General features: G+C 31.6%; 4 protein-coding genes across 6 annotated transcripts; 2 read left to right on the forward strand and 2 right to left on the reverse strand.

The window, feature by feature from the left end:
- Nucleotides 1-4,221: 4,221 nt before the first annotated feature.
- On the reverse strand, nt 4,222-9,057 carry LOC123906576 (carbonic anhydrase, chloroplastic). 3 transcript variants are annotated; one of them, XR_006808949.1, is made up of 10 exons: nt 8,796-9,057; nt 7,455-7,513; nt 7,047-7,214; nt 6,887-6,935; nt 6,424-6,540; nt 6,068-6,121; nt 5,877-5,962; nt 5,577-5,682; nt 4,636-4,859; nt 4,222-4,420 (listed from the first exon to the last, which is right to left on the reverse strand). XR_006808949.1 is itself a non-coding variant. In XM_045956516.1 (10 exons), the coding sequence occupies exons 1-10, from the start codon at nt 8,985-8,987 to the stop codon at nt 4,382-4,384; spliced, it is 1,029 nt and encodes a 342-aa protein (XP_045812472.1). In that variant the 5' UTR covers nt 8,988-9,051; the 3' UTR covers nt 4,222-4,381. The 3 variants fall into 3 exon arrangements, 2 of the variants coding, with proteins under 2 accessions (XP_045812472.1, XP_045812473.1); XM_045956516.1 differs by having other exon boundaries at nt 4,701-4,859; nt 8,796-9,051; XM_045956517.1 differs by having other exon boundaries at nt 4,655-4,859; nt 8,796-9,049.
- Nucleotides 9,058-12,720: 3,663 nt separating this feature from the next.
- On the forward strand, nt 12,721-16,869 carry LOC123906577 (50S ribosomal protein L3-2, mitochondrial-like). The gene is made up of 6 exons (XM_045956518.1): nt 12,721-12,852; nt 14,136-14,441; nt 14,615-14,824; nt 15,560-15,661; nt 15,828-15,941; nt 16,403-16,869. The coding sequence occupies exons 2-6, from the start codon at nt 14,148-14,150 to the stop codon at nt 16,574-16,576; spliced, it is 894 nt and encodes a 297-aa protein (XP_045812474.1). The 5' UTR covers nt 12,721-12,852; nt 14,136-14,147; the 3' UTR covers nt 16,577-16,869.
- A 2,073-nt stretch (nt 16,870-18,942) lies between these two features.
- Nucleotides 18,943-21,578, forward strand: LOC123906578. The gene is made up of 4 exons (XM_045956519.1): nt 18,943-19,073; nt 19,398-20,673; nt 20,761-20,964; nt 21,181-21,578. The coding sequence occupies exons 2-4, from the start codon at nt 19,405-19,407 to the stop codon at nt 21,337-21,339; spliced, it is 1,632 nt and encodes a 543-aa protein (XP_045812475.1). The 5' UTR covers nt 18,943-19,073; nt 19,398-19,404; the 3' UTR covers nt 21,340-21,578.
- A 1,696-nt stretch (nt 21,579-23,274) lies between these two features.
- LOC123906580 lies at nt 23,275-24,671 on the reverse strand. The gene has a single exon (XM_045956520.1). It carries the CDS (start codon nt 24,482-24,484, stop codon nt 23,549-23,551), a length of 936 nt encoding a protein of 311 aa, XP_045812476.1. The 5' UTR covers nt 24,485-24,671; the 3' UTR covers nt 23,275-23,548.
- Nucleotides 24,672-27,538: the final 2,867 nt, after the last annotated feature.

Consider the following 27,538-nt stretch of genomic DNA (forward strand, 5'->3'; position numbering starts at 1 on the left):
GTTCTTTCATAAACCAACGGTTTTTAATTGTTTTCGGGGTGAATGATTTTAGGTCTAAAAGGGTATCCAAGGTAGGGGTGTGCATGGTCGGATGTTATTTGACAAACCAAATCATATCCAAATCGAAACCATTTAATTGGATTTGGATTCATAACCATAACCATATTTTATTATAAACCGGTTATAAAACTGGTTATAAATTTGGTTATGGATATATAACCAGTTATTTTAACCAAACCAAATTTAAAAGCGGTCATTTTTTAAATCCAATTTTTAACCGGTTTATTTTTAAATCTGATAAAAAAAAATCAGTTATTTCCTTTTAAAAATTGGTTTTAAGACAATTTAAAAAAATCTTTTTTTTTTGAAAAAAATCTAAATTTAGTAAAACTTGCGTAAAAAAAATAGTAAAGAAATCAGAATTTTATACATAGAATAAATTCCTATATTTTATTTGGATAATGTAATTGAATTTCCTTCATTTAATTTTATTTATTTTAATAAAATTGACCATAAACCCAAAAATTGACCGAAAAACCGAAAAAATCGGCGGAAAAACCTAAAATCGGTCAAAAACCATAAATCGGCTGAAAAACCTAAAATCGACTATAAACTCTAAAATCGGCTGAAAACCCAAAAAATTAATCGAAAACCCAAAAATCGACCCTAAACCCAAAAAATCGGCCGAAAAACCTAAAATCGGCAAAAAACCCAAAAATCGACTATAAACCCTAAAATCGACCGAAAAACGAAAAAATCGACTATAAACCCTAATATCGGCCGAAAAATGGGTTTATAGTCGATTTTAGGTTTTTTGGTCGATTTTGAGGTTTATAGCCAATTTCAGGATTTTGGGTCGATTTTAGGTTTTCGGCCGAGTTTTTTGGGTTTAGGGACGATTTTAGATTCTTCGGCCGATTTTTTGGATGTTGGCCGATTTTGGGTTTTCGGTCGATTTTTGGTTTTTCGGCCGATTTTTTGGGGTTTCGGCCGATTTTAGGGTTTATAGTTGATTTTTGGAATTTTGGCCGATTTTAGGTTTTTCTGCCGATTTTTCGGGTTGCCGTCCGATTTTAGGGTTTATAGTCGATTTTTTGGATTTTGGTCGATTTTGGGTTTTTGGTCGATTTTGGATTTTTCGGCCGATTTTTTGGGTTTTCAGCCGATTTTAGGGTTTATAGTCGATTTTTGGAATTTTGACCGATTTTAGGTTTTTTCTGCCGATTTTTCGGGTTGCCGGCCGATTTTAGGGTTTATAGTCGATTTTTTGGATTTTGGCCGATTTTAGGTTTTCGGCCGATTTTTTGGGTTTTTCGGTCGATTTTTGGTTTTTCGGCTGATTTTTTGGGTTTTCATCCGATTTTAGGGATTATAGTCAATTTTTGGAATTTTGGCCGATTTTTGGTTTTTCTGCAATTTTTTTGTATTTTTGGCCGATTTTAGGATTTATAGTCGATTTTTGGGCTTTTAGCCAATTTTAGGTTTTTTCTGCCGATTTTTCGAGTTGTCGGCCGATTTTAGGTTTTTATAGGATAATTAGCGTAAAAAAAATAGTCAAAAGTTTCTTATCAAAAAATGAAGAAATGCGCAAAAAGTCTAATCCAATGGATTTGGACATGGATATGGACATTTAATTAAAAAACCGGATTTACAGAATGGATACCCAACCATTTTTAGAATGGTCTGGTTAATATCTATTTCCAAATAACTGGTTATTTGGAGTTGGTTTTGGATTTGGATATAGTCATATCATATGACCGGATATTTTGCACACCCCTAATCCAAGGTACTGCAGATACATAGATGCAAGTTTTCTGTACCACAAAATTCATTTCGTCAAGCAAAAAAGATGGTACCACAAAATACTTTGACTTTGCCGTCATTGGGAGTGGAATTGCTGGACTCCGATATGCGGTCGAAGTTGCAAAATATGGAACTGTTGCAATGATAACAAAAGCTGAGCCTCATGAATGCAACACAAATTATGCTCAAGGTTGTGTAAGCGCTGTACTACACACCCTTCAGATTCTGTGGAGAGTCACATCACATGAAGGACACCATTGTAGCTGGGGCTTATCTTTGTGATGAGGAGTGTTTGAGTATATTCTGGACTCATTAGAACTTTGATCCAGTTTCGATAAACAACTTAATTAACCACTTATAGCACAAACGCCTATCAAAATTTCGGCAAACCACTATTGTTCCACGATACACAGTTTTCTATACAAAATGTTCTCAAATTGTGGTGCAGTGGCACTTCAGCGTTGTAGCGCAATTTTTTTAACAAGCTGCTATTTGCTGCGATCAACAATTGACAACATTGCTAGTTTCTATTACTAGTACTACTATGCATTGGGCACGTTACGTTAACTTTAATACCTTTTTTTCAGGTTTTTTGTACCGAAGGACCTGAGAGAGTCAGAGAACTAATTGCTATGGGTGCATCATTCACATAATTGAATTGTTCATGCTGCTGATATGACTGGAAAAGAGATTGAACGCGCTCTATTGAAAGAAGCTGTCAACGATCCTAATTTTGTTGTTGTTTGAACACCATTTTGCTATAGATCTTCTGAGTTGAGATCCTCTCCATTTCTTATGTTTTCCATTTCTTCCATTACCAAAGTTTTTAAATATTTTGGGGTGTATAAATGACATTTGGACCCACTTGATGTCACATTTTTGCATTTATATTCCCAAAACTATATAATAATGGAGGAAATGGAAATAATTGGAAATGGAGAGGATCCTAACTCAGATCTTCTCACTTGTCAGGTTTGTTCTATCTCTTTTTCTTTTCTTTCGGTATACCGAAGATTTTTTTAACACATAATGTTGCTTGCATAAAGTTTTCTTTGGCATAAATTTTTGAAAGTTTAAAATTCAAAGAACATTTTGATGCATTCGCTAACTGAAACATGCCGCCGGTCTTGCAGGATGGATCAGAATTATCTAGCATGATTTTATAATGCAGTTTTATTGCATTCTGGAATTGTTGATGATAACACATTATGTATTCCAATTATAATTACTCCCGAATGGTTCGACATTAACTGAAGCTCATTAACCACTTAATGTCAACCACTTGGTATGTATTCCAATTCTCACTCCCGAATGCATTCTTAATATGTTGATTTGTATATGCTGTATCTCTTTGCATTGTATTGCTATTCTTATTTGATGTTAATTTTACTAGCTTTTTACTATCACAGGTAGCCACCGGAGATGGAATTGCAATGGCACACCGAGCTCAAGCTGTGATTTCCAACATGGAGTAAGTGGATTGTTTCAAAACCATTAATATTTACTGTTTATGGATCTTTCATACAAGTCATGTGCACCCTGTTTGGATAAAAGCTTAATTAACTTATTTCTATAACAAAAGATAAAATTAAGTTAAACTATTTTCATAGAGCTATTGTGAAGAGCTTATAAAAATAGGCTGAATACAACTTATGGACATGTCATAAATTGTTTCTATAAGCTCTATCAAATAGACTCACTACTAGACAGTTATAGAAGCAGCCTATGTATCAATAAGGCATCGATTTCTGCAAATTATGTATATTAATAGGTAACTTTAATTGAAATCCAACTAAATCAATACTAAAAGGGAAGGGAATACTCATTAGATTGAATCAAGTATTAAGAATGTTTTCCCTCTACCTTATAGTTAACTGATTTTTCTACACACCCTTCAAAGTTTCAAGACTTCTCACTAGGTGGAGGGGTGCAATATGGACATTAGGAACCGGAACAAGTGGGCATAAAATACGTTCTGAAATTGATATTTTTCAGATCCTAGGATACAAAGTGAAATTTGAATGCAAGATACAAATGAATTTGGGTGCAAATTAAGGGTATTTTGGGGGAGCTTGGGAGTAACTCAGAAGTCCTAAAGAACAATATTCTTCTTTGGCCTATCTTGTGTATTCAAGTGTATTTAATTTTCATAGTTGGAATTATTGTGGATTTTGATGAAATGATAGTGGCAGTGCAATTTTGTTAAAGCTTTAAATTGTAGCTTTTGTAAAATTTTGGCAATGTTGATTTTACTAAATTCATCGCAAATCTAAACATATACTATATTTTATATTAATGCAATTTTGCTAATTAAAAAAATGTAACAATTATGTAATATTACAAGGCAAAAATAATGGTTGAAAGAAAGACGATAAAATACTTTTATAGGAAAATAGGTGATAATGCCATATAGTGAAATTATGCCTCAAGATGAAATTCCAAACTCTTATTTAAGATATAATATATAGTACATAATTAATTAATACAAGTTCATAGTTTTTTCTCATATATATAAAATATCATATGTTGAAAATAGGTAGGCCTCTTCATTGCAGACACATGACCTCTAAGCATGAGATTATAGCTTCCAATGTAGAATCGCGGCCACATCTTTTACCTAACAAACAACAAAAATTTAGTGGTGAATTTGAAACACCATAAATTACAACTTTGCCCTTAATTTTTTATTTATTTATTTATTAATACAATGAAAGTAACATTATTATAATTTAGAGCTTTATATAAATGAGTGATGGAGAATAATTTCCATCTACTACTTATTTTGAAATTTAGCTCATAATTAATTAATTAACAAGGATAATTACATAGTACATTTTAGAGAGAAGAATACTTAGGTAATCAAGATGTGGTCATTGATATATGGTTGATGTTCATACGGAGAAAGTGGATGAAAGACCAAATTCAAGTCCCCAAAGCTCAAAAGATCCCTTCACAAAGTCATAGTATCCTCCTTTTAGTGCCAATGTTCCGTTCACCAAACCCTCTCTCACAAATGGATAGGTTAGAAGGTTTCCAAGTGAAGCATTCACAGCTTCCTGCACATAATCATAATTTAACTTGTTAGATTCACTAATAAGTGCTTCTTGCAAAAATCATTGTATATTATTATCGTTAGCAACACATCCTTTTAACACTATTACGTTAAAACTCATATCTGATATGACTGAGATAAATTTAGACAAATAACTGAGTGTTCGAATGTAAAAGTTAAAAATTTCTTTTGAGCATTTACTTTTATGAACCGAAATTCATATAGGTCGAATTTACTCTATAGTATGAGCTACATGAATTTCAACCAAAAATATATGTCTACAAAACACTCTTATTTGTCGAAATTCATATATGATATATATCTAACATGAATTTAGACAAATAATTGAGTGATTGAAAGAAAACGTTAGAGATCGCTTTTAGCATTTATTTTTATGAATAGAAATTCATACCAAAATTCATATATGTCTCAAGACCTACATGAATTTCAACCAAAAAATAAAGAGGGTTGAAAATTGTGAGTATATTCATCCACACTTTAATATTAGACAAGTGCTAGCAGCACAATCTTTTCAACATAAATTGTTAAGTTATGTAGGCTCCACATAAATTTCGTGCTATCTATATGAATTTGAACCAATAAAAAAATGTTTTGTTAAGATAAATTTTAACATTAAGCACAAGTTAAGTGCAAGAGAAATATTGGAAGATATTCATCAAGCTTGTAGCTTGTAGATTTGATTTGTACTATTCTTTCATACCTTCTCACAATGTGTGCATAGCTCTCCAAAAGGTGCATCTCCATGCTTTGATTTCACCTTTGCCTTTGCAGGTAAACCAATTTTGACCCACTCCTCAATGAAATCACTGCACACAACAAAATACAGGGTTGAAGATTATTAAATAAGTTGAACTTTGTCAAAAATATTGACAATTTGGATTGATGTGGCTGTGGAAGAATTAAGGTTTTCAATATTATTTTGACAAAATTAATATTGTAAGTAATTGATGCAAAAGTATATATTTTATATGTAAATTAAGCAAAATAAAAAAAGACTTACGTGGAGTAGGGTCCATCAAATGGAAAAGACAAAAGCCCCTTAATACCACCACAAGCACTGTGTCCAATGACCACAATGTTGGAAACCTATAGAAAAATAAAAAACATTGTTAGATTAAAATTTCTTGACATATTATCAATTTTCATACTATGCATGAAATTGTGTATAATCATTTATCTTGTAATATATACCTTGAGATGCAGAACTGCATACTCAATAGCAGCTCCAGTTCCAGCATATTTTGCCTGTTACATATTGCATAGTGAAACAAATAAATTACCCTATGAAAATAATTGTATCGAACCAGATAATATGTGTAGAACTGACACTTTAGATTAAAAATGTGTCTGATGCTGAACATCGGAACGACATTCATGCACGTGGTTACATTCAATCACTTCTATTTTTTTAAATTATTATTAATGTTCATGTGTTAGTGGCGTGTTCATGTTCATGTTTGTACGTTGTCTCATATATGAGATATTTATCGCTATATTAAAGTAAAAGAGATGCATTGTTTATGTGTATATATGATTGAAAAACAAACCTGGTCATATGGTGGAACCAAGTTAGCAACATTTCTGACCACAAAAGCTTCTCCTGGCTGGAAATCTAGCACATGAGATGGGCAGACTCTTGAGTCTGAGCATGCAAACACCATATACTGAAAAAACAAAATAAATAGATAAAAGTTAGTCTTCAATAAAATAAATTGACTAAATCTAAATTCAAAAGGGTTTTATTCTATAAAGTTTAATAGATATACACTAATAAAATAAACTATTTTTACACCGTTAGTCATATCAAATTTCACTTTGATCATATATGGTCATATTAGAGATTTGATCAGATGATAATGTAAAAGTAGTTTATCTTTACGATCGATAAGAATTTGGTCGCTAAATCGATCTCAACATTGACTAATTATTTTTAGTCTCTAAATTGATTACTAAATGACAAATTTTTAATAGTAATCTTTTTGATTAAATAAATAATTAGTCCCAACATACCGGGGGGCTTTGGCCTTTGGCAAGTTCACCATACAAAGCTGGATTCTTGCTGTGGAAAAATAAAAATAATAACAAAATTGAATGAGAAAGCTTAAGCTATAAGAAATTAAGTATATAACTAATTATAAAGGTAAGGTATTATGAGTTTAGTGTGACTAACTCATATTTCTCTTTCTTGAAGTGAATGAAACCAGTTTTGATCCTCTCTGAGGCTTCAGATGTTGGAATACCATCAGATGATGATGCAGCTTGAGCTGTAACTGATCCAAGTTGAGCTGTTATTTGTTCAACCTTTTCAGCTGCCGTGGCTTTCAAGTCGGCCTTCTCCCTATATTTCACGAGTTTAATTTTGATATACGATCAATAAAAAAATTTCACACCATCAATTCGTAGATGATTATATAGTGTCTTTGCAAGTATTTATAACTAAGTTAAATGTTTTTAATGAATTAACAATTACGATTAATTGATAGTGTAAAAAACCTTGCACCGCAGACTTGCAGTATATATAAATTAAATTTATATTTCATACCATAAAGTATTATAGGAGAAAGTGTTTGATATTTACCTCAACAATTTCTCGAGTTCTTGAATTGCTTCTTCATAACCCTTTCCCATTTCTTCTCTCTTAAAAGATTAAAAGAAGAAAAGATATTAATATATATCTTAGTTGAAACAAATAATTATAAGTCACTCTCAAAAAGAAATGAGAAATGAAAAGTAATATTTTTATTATTTTCTAATAAGACATATGAAATTTTAGTCTTTTATGTTACATAAGAAAAATATGGAATACTAATTAAAGTACAAAAGTATTTTATTACAAAAATAAATAAATTAGTACAATAATATTTAGAAGTCAACCAAGTAAATAGATAGCACTATAAAGTTTGAGAAACACTATAATTGGAAATGGTATACTTAATATTTTGTGTATGGGGATTAATTAAGGGCTAATTTAGCAAAACTAGTTTTGAATGGACCTTTTCTTCTATAGTAATTTGGATTTGCTACTTTATAGAATCCTCTAACTAATCACATACTTCCATGGTCCCCTATACAAGGCAAATGCACCTAATATATAGTTATTATTTTTAGTATAATTTTTTTTTCTAATAAAAAAATTGGTTAGTTGTATGGTGTTATTTGGTGACACATGTAATACATGAATAAATCCATGCCACACATTTGTCCCAATAACCAAACTAAACTTACCATTTTGATGTATGCCAAAGAAAGATTAAATAGAGTTCCACGTGAAAACCATACTTTAATAAATCAAAATGAAAGATTGTTTTCCAAGTAGCAATCATATTCACCTCATAAGTGGACACTATTAGATTGTTAATCACATGATCACCCAATAGCCATAATTAATGTATGACAACTAAAACACACCCAAAGTGCAAATATAATTTTGGGGTTTTTACAATTTTAAATATAAAAAATTAAAAATATAAAAGAACACAACTAGAACAATAACCAAATCCTTTTCTCAATAAAGGGTGGCCTATATACATTGGCAAAGACAAATAATTGCCATTAGGGGATAAATAGCCAAAAACATAAAACCAATAGATTCACTATTATGGTTAATAACTAAAAAAACCAACAATTCATTATGTCACACAAAATAAAAAATATATCCTTAAAAAATGCAATAGTACAAAATTTGGGGGCCATGACATATACATGTTCTCCTTTCCATTTCATCCCACTAAATGAATTAAACGACGGTATAATACACTATCACACAATGATAGTAGAGTTTTCTTACTATGATGTTGGGCTCGGACTTACATTAATAAAAAAATTATTTATCGAAAGAAGAACAACAATACAACAACACACAAACAAAATAACAAATGTAATATCAATTGAAAGTGCATTAGTTATTTAGTGTATATACCAAAATTGGAGTGATGAAAGGAGAAGAGGAAGCAAAAACAGGTTTGTCTTGAATAAGAGAAGGGAAATTAGAAGATGAAGAGGAAGAAGAAGAGTTAAGTGATGCAAAGGGTCTCAATGTAGTTTTCTTGATAGAAGTTTTGGCATGTGACAAAGAAGAAAGACTAAAGCCGTTTATGGAAGAGGTAGACATTGTGGCAATGAAGACTCAAACCACAATGCTATATAGTAAGATATGATGTGTTCTATGACCAATTGGGGTATCCCCATTTTAATGTGACTATAGGTAGATAATGAAAATGAAAGTTGAGCTAAGGAGAGCTTCATTCCTATCTTTTTAGATGAGGTTTGAATGTTGGAGATTAATTACAATAGAATGACCATAACTCTATGTCCCTTAGGATTGCCTTGTTCTTGTCATTTACCATTTGTTCTATGTATTCTCAATTTACCTTCACAAACACATATCATCTTATTTTCACACACATAAAATGTAAATTGTTATAACCCAAAAAAGGTTGATATATTAATGTATAGCTGTGTTATTTGAACATCAAAATACTGACATTATACATGACATTGTATGTGCTTATATATACACATTTCAAAAATACAATGAAAAAACATTCTCGGCATCAAAATTTTGATGTCATTTTTCTTCTTTTCATTAATGTATAATTGGACTTGTATATGACATCTTAAGAGTTTCAATCTTCGCTAGTTCTTTTCGAGGTGTGGAAAATATAAGTTCTTGAACTCATTGAGTTTATCGGTTATTCCCTACAATAGACTTAAGTGTTATGTTGTCATTCTAAATTATTCTTATAATTTTTTCTTGGTTTTCCATAAATTCTTTTCATAGTAGATAATCCTATTTGAGACGCATCATATATTGAAGTTCTTATAAAAAATTAGGTGCTATATTTTTGGATTCATTGACATTAATTTTTTTTAGGGCTTAACATACATTGTTGCATAGAGACCATACCATTGTGTTAATGTGTAGATATTATCTATGAGATTCACGTTAATTCTTATGAGAATTCAGATATATGAAGAAAAAAATTTGTGGTAGTGAATTCCAAGGTAGTTGAGAGGTTAATTTATTGATGAGATGATGTAGGGTATTGTCTTGTTACCCTTTGAATTTGTGTGTCTTGACATAATGCACTCAATGCCGGTTTGCCACGTAGGAGAAAATGCAACCACTTTTTTTCCATTTGAAAGGGACAAAACCTATGGTATATTGCAGTAAATGTTCTATATATTCTCTGCCTTTGCCACAATGTTGGAGGACTAATTCCATTATAACATATTAATTAACCTAGATTTAACTATTTATGTAATGTAACTATAGTTTTATAAAAATAATAATCATATTTCATCATTTTACCATATTTTGTTAGTTTTTTTCGTCGGTATTTTGAGCCAAGAGTCACATGATAAGAAAGTTTCAGGTTAATTTTGGTTAGTGTTAGTTAAATATACTGCGTAACTATGCCAAGCCTGATCTGGGGTTCAATATTGTTCATTTGTTCCCATCAGTGTTTCTCCTCATCGGGAATAAGTTATTAATTAAACTCGTGTGAAATACACGCATGTGATGCGATTAATAACAAATGTTTCTTTTTACTTAGTGAATAGTCAGATCGTTCTGTATTTCTTCTTTGGCTAGCGTTGATCTCGTCTGATATATGAAACTTCAATATGGTTGATTGATACATAATGATCCAACAATTCACCAAGTAAAAGGAAATATCATGTCTTTTTTTCCCACTTGAGTTATCTTATTCGAGGTATTATTGGACACTAAATGAGGACACCCTTAAATCAAAATTTGAATCCTTAAGTTAAAAAACTAATGTCAAAATGGAACAAAGAAAATGTTAAACATAATTAAGTTTACAGTTTTTGCACTATATATATAAGTTGAATATTAAGAATGAAATATTGAAAATAATTAAATAATATTTGTTCTATCCATTGGTAACCAATGGTTCATATGTGATGGACCATAAAAGCAATGGATGTTATTGCAGATAAAATCCTATCCTTAAAGCTTCAATTTGTGGCTATAGATCTGTTATATATCTATTTGTTGCCACAATTTCCTTCTAAGAGACAGTGCTGTGTTGGAACTATATATCCACAAACAAGCAGTTTCATATATCCACACATTTATAGCTTCTACCATGCTTTCCTTTCGTCTGAATCACATCTACTGCGCGCGCAATTGCAAACGCTAATCTCTCCAACTAAATAGGACCGCTATGAGTAACATTGCAGTATTTTTCTAAAAATAATAATAATAAAGAAGAAAACTAGCATATTCGGCCGACATTACTAAATAAATTGAGAATTGGTTTTCCCAACTTCGCTGCTAAAAACTCATGTTTTTGGACATGCATGCATATCTAAACTGCACAAATTTTTCGAAAGTATACATTTAGACCACATAAATTTATATATTTTTTTCTAGATACACCATCAGACTAATGTTGGAGGATAGAAAGACCGGCCGTCCAATTGATTTTCATCCCATGAACTGTTTCTTATAAAAAAAAAAAAACGATTTATTTAAGGAATTAACCTCGTAAAAAACACATTAGTACAGTGGTGTGTTAAATAATTAAATATTTATACCCTTAATAGTGTGCCTATAATAAACTTGGATAGAGAGGGAGAGATAGAGAAACATACACTCTCACACAAGGCTGCACCAAAATCAGTGACCATTCACCACAAAAGAATTTTTTTGCCATTGTAATAATAATCAAGAAGCAAGCAAAATTTGAAAAGATTAGTGAATTGAATAATCTAGCTAATGAAAGATTTTGGTTTTTGAAGAGGTTGGTAGAAAGATTTGAGCTAGCAAAGAAGAAAATTTTGGTGTTGAATTTTGTAATGAGCGATGAACAAATTAGGTTGTTATATTACACACACAATTGCAAAAATAGCATTTGATTTTGATGACAACATTCAATGTGCATAATGTTGAGCTTATGTCAACATATTTTTTGTCCTGTTTCTTGTATCTTAACTACTTGTGTGAGTGTACTTAAAATGAATTGCCACATATGTAATTATGTTGCCATTATTATAAGATTTCATGCGGTATTGTTGTAACATGTGTAAGACTCATTTTGGTGTAAAAAAGAGTGTAAGACTCGTTTTAATCTCAAAAAAAAATTGTGAGATCCAATTTAATTTTTACAGAAAGATAAAAATAACGTTTATTTTTTGGTTGATAGACGAAATGGTAAAATTATTGAAAACACACACAGAGTAGAGAAATCGGGATTCGAACTCCAATTATAACATCCAACATTAATAATTTCGGCATTTTCTACCAATTGAGATATGGTTTGTGAACAGATAAAAATATTTTTTTTGTCAAGTAGCCTAGTGGCTAGAATTTCACCCTTAAGGTGGATAAGTGAGATGATCGAGATTCGAACCCCAATCCACTACAGATATAATGCAATGTCCTTCTAGCCGAACAAAGCTCACAAGACAGATAACTAAAAAAACGTATTGGATTGTTTAATACGCCTACCCTTTTTCTAAACCATCTGAGTCGCTAACGACACGAGTGTCTACGTCGGTGGTGTGAGTAGCAAATCCAATTTCCTACCATTAGAGTGTTAAACCAACACACAAAGGTAAATCAGACCGTTAAAATCTCATCAAACAGTGATGATGGGTTTAGGTCTCCCATGTTTCTTTTATACCTCCAAAAAATCCAATTTTGTCTTTGTTAAAAACTTCGGTTTGCAGAAATCGAAGTTTTTTCTAGTTTAATTTTAGAAAAAATTCGGTTAACAAAAACTAGTTTCTACGAACCAAAGTTTTTATTGAAGCACAAAAAAGAAAATTAACAGTGATAAGCAACCCGGCCCAATAGGCCCATATCCATAGGGTTTCTTCTTCCATTCTTCTTTCTTTCACAAATCATCACAAAACACTGTCACTGAGAGCTTCACTCTCGCCGCGACTGAACCACCGTTGGACCGTTCGCAACCGTCAACACCGTATTCGTACTTCGTCGTCACATTGAGGTAATGCATCATATCATTTCATGGCTTTTTTGTTTTAGAGAAATGAATAATGGTACGACTAAAATCTCGACGAAAATTCATGATTTGATTTCTAAAAGCCCCTTTTTCAGTTCTTTCCGATTCATTGTTAGTGGCATGAGGCAGAACATTATTAAGGATATTTTTTATTTAGTTTTTTTTTTAAGGATTTGGTATCTTTTTGGTCCATAGGTCTGTATCTTTTTTTTCTGGGAGAGGCTGGTCAGAGATAACCTTATTTATGTTGTTCGTCGAATTTAGCAGCGGAATTTTTCGTAGTAAAGCTGTTTTTTTTATTTATTTATCCCTAAATAGAGTGTACTTGATAGTGATACTAGGTTGTTTTTTAAGGTGTTTTGTTAATGTTACTGAATTTTCCACATGATTGCTTCCCTGATATCATTTTATATATACTATGCACATAGAAATTCATTTGTTTTTAATCGTTTTTTATAGACAAATGTTAGGGGAGGCGGAATCTGTTAGTTGTAGGCGTCGATTGAACCCTGTTACAACTTCAATTTTAATCCTTAATTTTGATGCTGAGTCTAGGGTTTTTCATTTATTTATCTACTTTGTTCTTTGTTGGATTGGAGCATTACTACGTGTCAGGAACTTATGACTTTTGGAAGGACTTTTAGGAGGCAATTCATAATTTCATTGTAAATAAATTCTTATAGGAGTCTTGAATCTATTAAAGATGTATCCACCATATTGAAAGTCTATGATCTGCTGAGTACAGTTTCCACGATTTTAAGGACAGTCACTACCGGCTTTATATCCCAAAAATTCTTATGCTTTTAGAAACAGTTATTTAGATTCTTTTATAAGTCCTAAAATGAATTTAATACGCCAAAGTCCGCTATAATTTCTGGATTGGCGGTAAGCAGGATTTGCTGGGAACTAATTCTACTTGTAGATATATAGTCATAGATGATTGAATATGGGTGCAAATTTGGGGTAATCTTGTTAATTTTAACCTCTTTTTGATTATTCTAATGTTAGGTTTATCAATTCATTTTCATATCAAAATCAATTCGTACAATTTGTTTTTCATATAGCTTTTATTGATTCACATGTACATGAAATCGTGAAATTTGAGCTATTTTTTATTATTCCGATGTTACATTCCTTTAATTTCATATTGTACAGCTTTTCTTAATCTTAATTCATATGAAAAATGATATTTTGCAATATGTATTTATGCCTTTGAGCTGTTTTTAGCTGTTTTTTATTGATAGATTTGTTTAATGACATGTACATAGGTTTGCTTCGCCATGTTGGCGTTTTCGAGAGGCGTGGTTTCTCGCCTTCGACATATCGCAGTGGTGCCGCCTCCGCCGCGATTTTTTTGTACTGATGTGGAGACTAAAATTATACGGACGATTGAAGCGAAACCTAGTGTAATGACACCAAATTCACGACGAACTGGTCTTATAGCTGTAAAATGTGGAATGACTGCACTTTGGGATAAATGGGGTGCTAGAGTTCCAATATCTATTCTTTGGGTTGATGACAACATTGTCTCTCAGGTCAAAACACCCGAGAAGGAAGGCTTGTGTGCTGTCCAGGTGCGTTACACTTCATTCTCATGACCAAATTCAATGTTTATAATGAGTTATGAGTTATAAAGTGGAGTAATTCAGCTCAGAGTTACTCCCTGGAGTAACATAATCGGTTTTCTATAGTTCAATGTGTATCTACTATCTAATTATAGACATGTTTGATACTTTGTTTTAGTTAGATTGGTTGTGGACACAAGAAGGAGAAACACTTGACAAAGGCTGAAGTGGGTCATTTTAGGGCTCAAGGAGTTGACATGAAGAGGAAGCTTCATGAGTTTCCAGTGACAGAGGATGCACTTCTTCCTGTTGGTACATCGCTCAATGTTCGCCATTTTGTACCCGGCCAGTATGTCGACATCACAGGAATCACTAGAGGAAAAGGTTTTCAGGTGTTTTTCTCTTTCCCACATACCACATACTTCTAATCACTTTTTTCTTTTAAATAACAATCTCTCTCTTACATTGCGTATTTGTTCCTGCATGTGTCTATATAATAATAGTTGAGTTGACTTCATGTCGTTGAGTTGTTCTTTCTTTGTTTGTTGACATGATTAATTATTATTTTGTCAAAGAATTTATTAAATGCATATTTGCAAGGGTCAGTTGGTTACATAAGTTATATTAGGGTCTTAAGGGTTTCCATCCACGCCCAATTGGTCAACAACAATACTAATTTGCCACTCTCCAGAGTCCTGATGATACAATAATAAGTTGACAAATTCAAACATGTATTATATGCCATTGTTTATTTGTTCAATGGTTTTGTTTCATAATTTATTTACTTCTGGACAATCATTGGTGTCCAATAATTTCAACTTTCATATTGCATGTCCAAGTTCAGGTAAAGGTGCAGCTTTATTCTTTTCTCTCGTTCCGTTTTACTTGACCTCTCTGGAAATTTGAATGACAAAATGTTTTTGCATGCTTTCTAGGGGGTGGTTTATTGTTTGTTTTTTCTGTTTCTTATTTTATTTATATTTCATGCATGACTGCTGATATTTCTCTGTTTCATGTTGAATCCTTCCATAGAGTAAATCAAGCAATTACACGATACTACCATTCTTACAGATCTATGTCTTTTCAGTTACATGAGTGTTAATTTAAATTATCCTTTCTGTTTCCAGGGTGTATTAAAGAGGCATGACTTTGAGGGAGGTTCAGCAAGCCATGGGAATTCGAAAGCACATAGAACCGGGGGTTCTACAGGAATGCTTGGAATTGGAAGGGTTGGATAGACTCCTCTAGATTAATATTCTTAATTAATACAGCTTTCTGTATTTGTGTATATCGAAAATATGTTAGATTTACTGTCTGTATAAGTTCATTTTCTTTACATTTATGTTTCTCACCGATAGTTGTTATGATAATATATATATTTTCCTCACTGTTCAGGTTATTAAAGGTAAAAAGATGCCTGGGAGAATGGGTGCGGACCAAAGAACAGTAAAAAATGTATGGGTCTACAAAGTCGATCCAGCTAGAAATTTGATGTGGGTGAAAGGCCAGGTAGTTTGCTTATATATATTTATATATTTATTTATTATTCACATTAGTTTATGAAATTAGATCTATGGGGAAGTTACTATCTTATATCACCACATACAAAAACCTAGTGATTAAACTCAAGTGATTAATGAACTTTAGTCAAGTACATATCAATTAGTAGTACCCAAGTTCAAATCATGGTTGGAACAATTCTTCACCAGATTTTACTTGCCTCTGGCCAAACTCCGGATTATCAATGTTCCTTTCCTTTGATAGTATAGAAGCTTGTATGTTTGTATGGACTAAGAAAATCTGTGTCATGAATTCGGGAGTAGTTATATCATGGAAGATATTAATGGTGGATCAGTAGCTGATCTGTATTTAATTTAGTAGCTCAATTATTCATTAACTGGCTAAAATATTTAGAAGCTCGGCTATATATCGGACTTCTTATTTCTCTTTGTATGATATGCACAACACAGGTCCCAGGAGCTACAGGGAACTTTGTTTTTATAAAAGATGCATTCTATAAAAAACCCGACACATCTATACTTCCTTTCCCAACTTACTTTGTGCCGGAAGATGAAGATACAGATGATATGAAACCTTTGGTTGCTGAACTCGGGGATGTCGATCCATTTATGGTTACCGATTAACGAGCTGGTTCAGAAAATCAATTTTTTTCATGCTACTAGGGTTTTCTTCATGTAATCAATGATGTTCTTTCATTTGAAAATATAGATGGCAAAAATGAGTATTTTGAGGTACCACCATCCAAGGATGATTTTTCAGTCCTTCACTGCTAAGTTCTAGGTTACTTGTGACATTCAACAATTCTGAATTAGGATTTGGTGAACTTGTTTGTTTTGAAATCCTACAAATAAGTGTTGTTGAAACATAGTGAATGGCTGATACTTTAATCTAATTGATTTTCCTCTTTTGGAGCCAATTTATTTGACACTGATCATGTAGTATCTTGATCAAAAATTATTTCATTGAAATTATCTTTTCTGTACTGTTTTTGATAATTTTAAATGATTAATGTGTAGAATAGATTTCCAAGATTTTAGATGTGTCATCTGCTTAGTGGTGAAGTTATAGTAGATTAATTCTTGAGTACCTTCACTACCTTGCATGCTATGGACTATGGTTTGATGTATGCGAATAAGACATGAAGGCATCTTTTGTTGTTAATTATAGCTCAATTTCAGTAATAGGAAAGGTTGATGTGCTTCTACATTTAACATTTTGCAAATCATTTGTGAAGTAATTAATGGGCCAAAGTTATAAAAACTTAAATGTTATTGAAAATGGGTACCAAAAATAAGTGGGTATAACAGGCTATAAAACAATAAGAGATTTACTTTTCTTACCCTACTCATTTTATCGAACGTCTTAGGAATTTACCAAAATACTCTTGTCTGATACCTAAGTAGGGGACATCCCCGAAAACACCCTACCTTTATAACGTCTGCTACTTAGGTAGCGGACATTCCAAAAACACCCTACTTTTATAACGTCTGCAACTTAAATAGCGAAAGAGAAAAATGGGAAAGATGTAGGACGCGCGGGAAATCGTTATTTATTGTTTTACCAATAAACATGTCAATTTATAGACATGCGTGTCAATTTTTCCAAAAAAGTAAATAATCATTTCTTAATTATATAGTATATCTTTTATCATGTCCATTTATGTAAATAGTTTACATAAATGCAGAAATAAAAGGCAAACAATTTACCTTCATTGCTTCATGTATTCAAGCCTTCCAATATTTTAATTAATCACCAAGCATGGTGGACAAATCTTATTATTTTCCACTTGGGATGGTATAGTGGTGTTGACTTGGGTCCTTAGAGTATGCTCCTCTTAAAGTCTCAGGTTCAATTCCCTCTGATGTCAATTGTGGTGGGTTAGTCATTACAGAGAAGAAAAAAAACCTGACTTTAAATGGGACCCCCACAAGTGGGCAGTGAAATTGGTCCCATCGGTAAAAATGGTTAAAAAAAATGTTAACCAACCTAATAATTAGATATCATATTATTGCACAAAAAAGAATAAAAACTATAGTGTATACGCATAACAAATTAATTAGGCTAAAGTGATTAATTAATTTCAATAGATGGATTTGAGCTCAAACTCTAGATGAAACAATATTCTATGGGTCATGCTAAACAGCGCCTCCAGAGCAATGGTTAAGGATACAAAAATAGAAATAAAAGCAAAAAATTTCAATAAAAAATATTGTTTTTAACACTTCAATGCACTATTTCCAATAATATTTTACCATTTTTGTATTTTAACAATTGTTTCAGGGCACCGTTTAACATTTTATTTATTCTATTATTGAAAAGTTAAATTATGTCTTTGTAATTTCTGGATGATATTTACTAACAATTTAACTTAAAGTGCAAATATTTTATTTTTCTTCATGTGTGTCTTTTGTTTTATTATTTTATTAAACTGAACCGATTAGCATGTAAATAATAAAACAAATGATATTTACTAAAATTTAATTTTTTTTAACATAAGATGGATTATTTATAAATTAGCAGATAACCTAGCGGATTGGGAATAGGGTTCTAATACCACTATTGGGCCGTTGATGGGGAGTCTCACTGGGTTGGATCGACACATTGAACTAAGAGCAACCATACAAGTAACTTTTAACATTACACTTTCACTCAAAACCTTGCATTAGGTTTACGAGTCCTCCGAACTCATTTATTTGATTGATTGTCTCTCTATTAGCTCTTTGTTTGGTTGTTTCTCTCCTATTTATTCTTAACATATATGTCTTCGCACAGGTTCAATATTGCGATTTCGTAATTGTATGTGAGTTATCATTATATTTACCGACAAATAGTAAATATTAGTTATAAAAATTATTGATATATCATTGTAAGTTTAGACAAGCTTAGCGTGAAATGCTCTTTGTCTATTGGTGAAAAATTTGAGTAACATGTTGGAGGTTCTGGTTTCGAACATTTAGTAAATAGAATAAAATTAGGCTTTATCATTTTTACGCTATGTACACATGGCATGATCTCGTGAACTCTAATCTCCCACTCACTCACTGCTGCTTTCTCTTCTTCTCTGAATCATCACACAGAGAAGGAAAGTTAGGGTTCTCTCGGTTCCAGCTAAGATTGCAGGTAACAATATCACTTCTCATCATTTGTTTGTGTTTTGTTTTCTTTCTTTGTTCAAAGCATTTCTTCATGACATTATACAACTTTAGGGTTATTGTTCCATTAAAAAAAATTAAGGTTATTGTTCATGTATTTCATATATTTTTCTATGTTTCCTGGGAATCTAAAATCATGTACATGTTTATATGAATGAAGGGATGCATAGTATTTAATTTGATAGCTATGTTTGATTATATGTTAGATCTACAATGAACTTCTTTTAATTTCTTCAGCTTAACCATATTCATCATTGCTTATTTGTTTCCTATGTTGTTTTGTTCATTTTAGAACATAAATGGAGGAGCTTGAGGAAGATCGGTTATCAAGTCTGCCAAAAATAGTTCTTCATCGTATTCTATCAAGGTTGCCAGAGGAAGATGCTGCTAGGACAAGTGCTTTGTCCAAGGCTTGGTTAGACACATGGTATACTTTTCCCATTTTGTCTTTCACTGCTAGTAAATTCATGGAAATGTCTCCGGAACAACCAATGGAATATATACGTATGGAAGAGAGTGAAAGGATGAGAAAGACCTTAGGATTTTGTAATTATGTGAAAAGGAGTATCCTAAGGTTTCGTGACCAAAACTTGGCCATCAAAGAATTTAAGCTCAAAATGAACAGTTCCAACCTTCGTCGCATTTCAAAGGATGTTGATATTTGGTTGAAATTGGCTTGTGAATGTGGTGTTGAGGTAATAGAGTATAACCAAATGGTATCAGTAGGTTACATAGGTCCGCGCCGATACCATGTCTTGCCAATTTGTGTCATTGAAGCCAAATCAATTACGAAGTTGGTGTTAAAGGGGTATATAAAGATTGATCCAACATTCATGAATCATTCAATCAAGTTTACCTCATTGAGGGTATTGTCACTGCTGGATGTACTTTTGGGAGATCAACATGCAATTAACCACCTCATTTCTTTTTGTCCACTGATAGAATCGATAACTTTGAGCTGTTGTGTGATTGGATCTGGTGATGGCACAAAGGAGAAGTTGAAGTCTTTGAGCATCAGTGGTCTACAAAAGCTCAAGAGTGTTGAAGCTATAGGAATACAAGATGTTTCTTTTAATGCCCCGAGTCTTGAAACTTTATGTTATTCTCCTATTTATTTTTACGCACAATTAAAGATTGATTTTGATAGCTGCAGAAATTTGAAAGAGTTATCCATGTGGTCTATAACAAGTACTTTTTTTACAGACAAGTGGTTTCTTGAACAGTTTCCAAAATTCCCTTTTGTTGAGAGTTTGAAGTTAAGGTATTGCAAAATGTCTGAGAGAATTAATATTTCAAGTGTTCGACTTAAGGTGTTGGAGTTATCACATTGCTCTAACTTGAAGGAGGTTAATATTGATGCTCCAAATCTATTGTCATGTGAATATAGAGGTGATGGTGCTTCAGAACCTACTATATCTTTTTTGAGAAATTCTAGTCAACTGGAAGTCAATATTCATTTGAATCTTTGGCATCTGGATCTTTGCAACTTGTGGGAGTTCATGCAAAACATTAAACCTAACAATGTTTTGACATCACTATCTCTACGCATCCATTGTCCGTCAAATGTGGTGAGTATGAATTAGCTATTTGATTGGTTGATTTTGTTTGTATATAAATTTATTGATTTTTGTCTATACTTGCCGTGGATTGTGTAGGCTGCATTGGACACGGTTGCCTTGCAGATTTCATCCCTTCCACCAAGCATCAAACACTTGGATGTAGACTGTGTTTCTCAGAATATAGACTGTGTTTCTGAGAATAAACATTGGTTCTTGTCTGTTGTAAACATCTTACTTTCATGCTGCTGTCCTGCAAATATTTCTTTTAGTGTCCATTCGCACAGTAAAGAATTCATTGAGGTGTGTCATTGTCTCCCATATTTCGTACCTTAAATTTCAATTTGTGCTTCGAGTGGTGAAATTCTTACATAACATTTTGTGATTGTCTTATACTATATATATGACAGGAGAAAAAAACAAACATGCCTTGCCATGTTTTCCTTTTATGTAAAACACATTTATGCTTAAAATGTTTATAAGTTCTAACTCGATTTTGTTAATCGTCTAAAACTACAGTTGTTCTATGAGACTTTAATGAGAAGAAAAGAGGATGAATGCTTTTGCACTTCTGATAATACTACGTGTTGGTGGCATGGCTTGAAGGATCTGAAAGTCACAAGCTCTATGGAGATGAATAGAGATGTTTTCAGCTTATGCATTTCAAGAAATTATTAACTTTAGGCTAGATTTTTAATGCTGTTGATCAATATTCAATAGATAAACATGCTTACTTAGAAGTTTGATATTGCATGTATTACTATCATTTGGCTCTAGCTCCTATGTATATTGTTCTAAGACTTATATCAAAAATATTATGTAAGTTCAATCTCGTTCTATAGTTGTCACCGGTAGGTCTAATTTGTACTACAACCTGTTTTAAATTTTAAGAGCAATTATATAAAGAAGTTATCTTATCTCCTCTAGCTTCTCGCATTCTCTCTGCATTTCATGCTTCTCTTTCCCCTTCTTTCTTTTATGGCAATTATCATCAAAAGTCATAAGTTTTATTCAACAACGTATAGTACCATATTAGTGTATCATCTTTCTAAATTACAAAATATCAGTAGTTCAAGTAGCATCTTTAATTTGAAAATATTATGATGTGTTTGCGCATGTGCTTATGGTTTCTACATCAATTTAATGTTAAGTCTACCTTCATGAGCGAGCATATGATTCACTGAGTTGGAAGTAACTCGAGTCTATGATGAAAAGAATGAATTTTGATGTGATATGGACGGAGGCGGCTTGGAGGCATGTGCGAGGTGTGCGACGGCATAGGGCTTCAAAATTTTGAGGTCCTATAATATTACTTATATATTATTTATACTTATAAAATATCATATGTATATTAATAGATTAATTTTTATGCCCTAAAATAATAGTTATATATTGTTAATGTTCATAAATATCATGAGTATCAATATATTAGTTATCTATACTCATAAATATAGTTCTAGTCCATTTTAATCTTTGCATAAAATTTAATCTTAGATTATGATGTTCTTTTTTGACGTTATATACAAAGATAATTATTTTGTATTTCTTGTTCCATTTAATTTAATGCAAGATTTAATATTGATAAGAATGTTTTTTTTTATATTATATGCAATTTAAATCGATAATTTTTAATTTTTTTTATTAAGGGGTCATTTTTATATTTTGCACAGAGCCTCCTAAAACTTGGAGACGCCCATTAAGTGGCTGTAATCCATATAAACCGACATCCTACAAAACCAAACTTTAAATATTTGATGATGATCAAAATTTTACACTTATAGTTTTTCTTGGATGAACCATTTTCAACCCGAATTCATTCAAATCTGTCCAATATTCTACCCTAATATGGTCTAAAATGTTGTTATAGATATTTTAAGACGTAAAGACTGCTCCCTCCGTCTCAACTGTTATGTACTATTCACATATATTGTTTTAACTTTATTTTTCTATTAATAAACAAAAATAAATACTAACATATAAGATGTTGTTTGATTCGTCTCGATGAGTATTGTCAAAATATCAATTTTTTATAATTTTCACTATTATATAATTAAAAATATTAATCGTCAAAGTTATGTATCAGCATGCGTGAAACAGTCAGCTTGTCAATCAAATCGGGACGGAGTGAGTATTAAAATACTCCTTCCATTCCAAAACATAAGAACTCTTTTACCACTGCACGTATGCCAATACATACTTTTGATTACGAATATCTTTTAATTTTTTATTAGTACTAAAAATTATAGAATTTGATATTTTAAAAGGAAAATGTTAACATGTGCACCAAAGGCACATGTTAAGGAAGCAAAAGTAGAAATAATATATTGAAATATGTGCATTTAACTTTTTAAGCATTTAACTTTTTTCTAACAATAAATGCAATTTTCTATATTTAGAACCTTAACATGTGCCTTTTATGCACATGTTAACATGACCCATTTTAAAAATATACATCGAAACAAATCAAACAAAATCTTATAGTATGATAATATTTACATTTATATACTCTTAATAAAATACGGTCACTTTTAGTCAGTTTTATAAAATGGGACGGAGGAACTATCACTTTAATAGTACTCCTATATTTTTGGCTTTAAGGAAAGGTAAATACCCTTTGACTAGAAAGTAGTCAATGATCCTTTCTCAATCTCACACAAAATGACAAATACATCATAATCCACACCTTTCTCATGGATCGTGATTCAATAGTTACAAAACATTAATTAAATCTAACCTCAAAAACCAAAAACCAAAACTATAATTTTACTTTCTCCTACTCCAAAACTGTATGAAGTAAAATAAAATAAAATAAAATAAAATAAAACCATAAAATTAACCTATAGTCCTAATCTTATAGTTAAAATTTGATGTAATTAATACTAATTAATCAAACATGAAGAGGAAAACCTCTTCCAATATTAGCATTAAAACCAACACTAAAACCAATTAATCCTTGCTTATAAGGTAAATACGATTTTCTCCCTATATCTTTCTTTCTTAAATAAAACGCTTCAATAGCTGAAACCGGCGCCGGAACTTTCTTCTCCGTCACCGGAATCTTTTTTCCGGCAACTCTCAAAATCTTTTTCTCATCGTTTCCATTTCCATTACAATTCACCTTCAAATTTTCTCTTTCTGCGAGAATCAATGATTCTTTTCCGTCACTTTTGCTTCGCCGGAGTAAACTCAGAAACTTCCATCGCTTCGAAGATGAAGAATTCGAAGACGAACCAGTCGAATTACTTTTCTTGCATTTGATCGGAGAAGCCATTGGAGAGTTGCTTATCGGAGAAGACATCGGAGATTTCGGTTTCCACAAGCAATACGACTCTGCCGGAATTTCATCCAGATCGTTCTCCACCTCCGACGAAGACGATGACGATGGTACGCGATTCGGTTTCTTATCTCCGGTTAACAATTTCCTCAACGAAATCGAAATCTCCGCCGCGTCGGAATTCCGTCTGTAACCGACTAAATTCCGTTTCTCATCTCCGATCAATAATTTCTTCAACGAAATCGAAATCTCCTCCGCATCGGAGTTTCTCTTCTCGCCGTCGTCGCGGTTGAAGATCGGGAAAACGTCGTGACTAACGGCGCGGCGGAGGTGGTGATTATCGGAGTAGTCTTCATCTTCGGAGGTTCGAAACGCGAAGAATTCGAAATCGTCGTTGTCGTTTTGGGAATTTGGGTTGTCGTTTTGTTCTTTAGTGACTTGTGCAGCGACGTCGTTTAGATTATTAGTAGAATAAGTGCTGAAACTTGGACACAAAAATGTGTTGTTGTCCATTGAAGTATCTTCTTCGTTTTGTTGATGATTTTGCATTTTTGTTTTTTGGTTTAGATTTTGTTTTTGATTTTTTGTATATGAAATTTGACTTGGTTTGTTTGTGATATTTATAGTAGGAAAATACGAGGTTGAGTATATGAAGGAAGATAGAAAGAGCAGCCAAACATTATGTTAATTGAAAAATCACACTATCATATCATGGATGACGGCATGACTTTTTATTTTTTATAGTATTTTTCAACAATAAAAAGTTATATTTAAAGAGTTATAATCACGTAAGTTTTACTTAGATGATAGGATATTAAAAGTATCGAGTCAGAGTTCGAATCACGATCATCCTACTTGTCTATTTTAAAAGTGAAATTTTTAGCTAATAGACTAGTTGACAAAAAACCGAGTTATATTTAGAGAAAACAGAACATTTATCGACAATTTAAAATAGTTTTACACGGTCATTTAATACTAATTACTATGAATTTTGCCAAATTATTCCACTACACTCCACCTTAATGATGTGATGTTACGAAATAACTGATTCGTATTGAACTTTCGTGTAAAAATATTTTACAATGACGTGTATATATGTCCACTTTAAACTCTCCCTCTGGTCCTAAATATAACAGGAAAACTACTTTTTAAATTTATTGAAAATCTAATGTATCTGATCTATAATATAAACTAGATACATTAGATTCTCAATAAATCTAAAAAGTAATTTTCCTCTTATATTTAGAACCGGATAGAATATATTCATGCCTTTTATACTTTTTTTCTTTCTGTTAATATCTTAAACTCTCATAAAAGAGATTATGATATTCTGAAGTTTGGTCAGAAAATATGTAAAAGTTGGTTAAAAATTATGCTAAACAAAAGTTAAATTTTAAATTCAATCAAACAATTTGTTCTTATGCCCAAAAAATTATCTTTCATACCGTATAGATGATTGTGATCAATGACTATACGTATATGTCATATAATTAGGAGAAAATATTTGATCACTTGATTTAAATAGCTTGGTCTAGATTTTACACATATTTTTATTATTAATTCTTTTCGGAATTACTCGACTTGTAATTAAGACATTTTAATCTCAATCGGACGATCACAGATACTCAAATTGTCGTCAATTTTCATGCTTATATTATCATATTTATAATTTAGAAATAATAATCACAAATTAATTTTTTTTAGATAGTATGAGATTTAGATAATATATAAAGTCTTAGATTTAAATTTTATTGGCTTTAATGTAATACAAAATGAGTGTGATTTCTATTTTTGACAGAAAAGAAATGTTGTATGATGAAAAATAGTATATGAGGTATATAAAGAAAATATATAAAGGAATAAAGTGGGTGTAAAATCTAGAAGGTGGATAATGTAAAATTGGGGATTCTTCCTATTTGGTTCACACCCATTAGAACATGCCATTGTACTTGTGGCAAAGTGAACCTTTAATCTTGCCCCATTTGTTCTTTCTTTTGAGGGTTTTTAGAAACCATTGTGTGTTCATTTGTACTTTTTATACATGTCAACACATTTGCCTTTGATTTATTATTTCTGTTTTCACTTACCAACAAAACCCCTTTTTTTGTTCTAAAAATTATTTTCTTGCTTGTACTACTAGTTTGGTGCAAATTGTCTTGCAATTGAAAAAGCATAATTATTTTTTGACAAATGAAAAGCCATAATTATGAGAATTACACGTTTTGCTTTGTGTTGGCTTTATGAAAGTCGTGGTTTATAAGAGGGGAAGAAACAGTTGTTGGAAATAAATGAATATGCCTTTTTAGGATAATGAAAGTCTCTATCAATAGCAATGTGATATAAATTTTAGATATAATTGTGTGTATATATGTGATATATATATATTCCATAATATGGAAATGAAACGCTACATATATTGTTTCTAGATTTGATTTTTATGGCAACTTTAATTTTCTTGGATGGAAATTGGTGGGTGGGGGTACTTTCAATATCTATGATGATGAAAAAACTGTTAGCTAGGGTGTTCTTTTAATATTAACAAATCTCACTAAATTTGTGATTATGCAATTGAGCTGAGTCTAACAAATTAAACTAAACTATCATAATATGAATTAATTTGAGATAAAAGATTTGAACCTCTTAAATAAATATCATGAATTTGATGTTCGATTTTTGTGTATGGAAAATTTTTTATTTAGAGAAAAGAATAATCTTGTGTGAACTCTCATTTACGTGTCTCATAATTTTTTTGAAAGAGATTAGTCACCATAAGTAGTTACAAAAGAAAGAGGAAAATTCTATAGTGGAGTCATTAAAATGACTTTTTTTGGTGCAGTCATAATTTTGACCAACCAGCAAACAATTTATTATAACTTATAAGTGTCACGTAGTATCATATGGTGCACATATTTATTGTGTACTCTCAACTATTTTTGCATCTAAGTCACTAACATATTAAAGTTAAAATATTTAACCCATTCAATGTATTATAATTTAACTTGTAATTTTATATTTTGAAAATCAAAATCCAATAAAACAACACATTAATCTTCTTTCCTCAATCTGTAGACTGATACCCTCCTTCATCTTCTTCATTCAAACGCTCACAACATTGAAGTTGAAACCCTCATTTTTTCTTCTTCTTATGCCATTTTAAACGAACTTTCTTCCCAACTTAATACAACAAACGAACCTTTAATATTTTCCCACTCAATTGCTCCTCACACAGTTTGTCGGTATTCGTATTGATAACAGATTAACTAAGGTATTTGGGTTTAAAATTTAGTGATTTCAATTTGTTATACGTTAGTTATTCAATACGTTAGTTAAATTTCATTTCAAATAGGGAATTAGGTTTTTTGATTGATGTTGTTATCTATAGTTAGATTTTAAATTTAAGGATTTTGATTTTCAATATGTTAGTTAAATTTCATTTTAATTTGAGAATTAGTTTTATGGTTGTTGTTGTCTTTTGTTGTGTTATATATTTACAAATTTTGGATGCAACACAACAATAAATTTGTTGATGTTCATTCAACTGATAGTGATTCATCTGATGTTGAATATAGTGATGTTAATTATGTTGTATCTAGTACACATCAA

This window comes from Trifolium pratense, linkage group LG2, assembly GCF_020283565.1.
Source record: "Trifolium pratense cultivar HEN17-A07 linkage group LG2, ARS_RC_1.1, whole genome shotgun sequence".
Taxonomy (NCBI): Eukaryota; Viridiplantae; Streptophyta; class Magnoliopsida; order Fabales; family Fabaceae; genus Trifolium; species Trifolium pratense.

Coding starts and splice junctions, on each gene's coding strand:
- LOC123906577 (XM_045956518.1), top strand. CDS start 14,148: ATGTTGGCGTTTTCGAGAGGCGTGGTTTCTCGCCTTCGACATATCGCA. Junction 14,825..15,559: donor CTAGAGGAAAAGGTTTTCAG/GTGTTTTTCTCT, acceptor TTCTGTTTCCAG/GGTGTATTAAAGAGGCATGA. Junction 15,942..16,402: donor TGATGTGGGTGAAAGGCCAG/GTAGTTTGCTTA, acceptor TGCACAACACAG/GTCCCAGGAGCTACAGGGAA.
- LOC123906578 (XM_045956519.1), top strand. CDS start 19,405: ATGGAGGAGCTTGAGGAAGATCGGTTATCAAGTCTGCCAAAAATAGTT. Junction 20,674..20,760: donor TCCATTGTCCGTCAAATGTG/GTGAGTATGAAT, acceptor TGGATTGTGTAG/GCTGCATTGGACACGGTTGC. Junction 20,965..21,180: donor ACAGTAAAGAATTCATTGAG/GTGTGTCATTGT, acceptor CTAAAACTACAG/TTGTTCTATGAGACTTTAAT.
- LOC123906580 (XM_045956520.1), bottom strand. CDS start 24,484: ATGCAAAATCATCAACAAAACGAAGAAGATACTTCAATGGACAACAAC.
- LOC123906576 (XM_045956516.1), bottom strand. CDS start 8,987: ATGTCTACCTCTTCCATAAACGGCTTTAGTCTTTCTTCTTTGTCACAT. Junction 6,936..7,046: donor TTCAAGAAAGAGAAATATGA/GTTAGTCACACT, acceptor ATTTTTCCACAG/CAAGAATCCAGCTTTGTATG. Junction 4,421..4,700: donor GTCTTTCATCCACTTTCTCC/GTATGAACATCA, acceptor GTTGTTTGTTAG/GTAAAAGATGTGGCCGCGAT.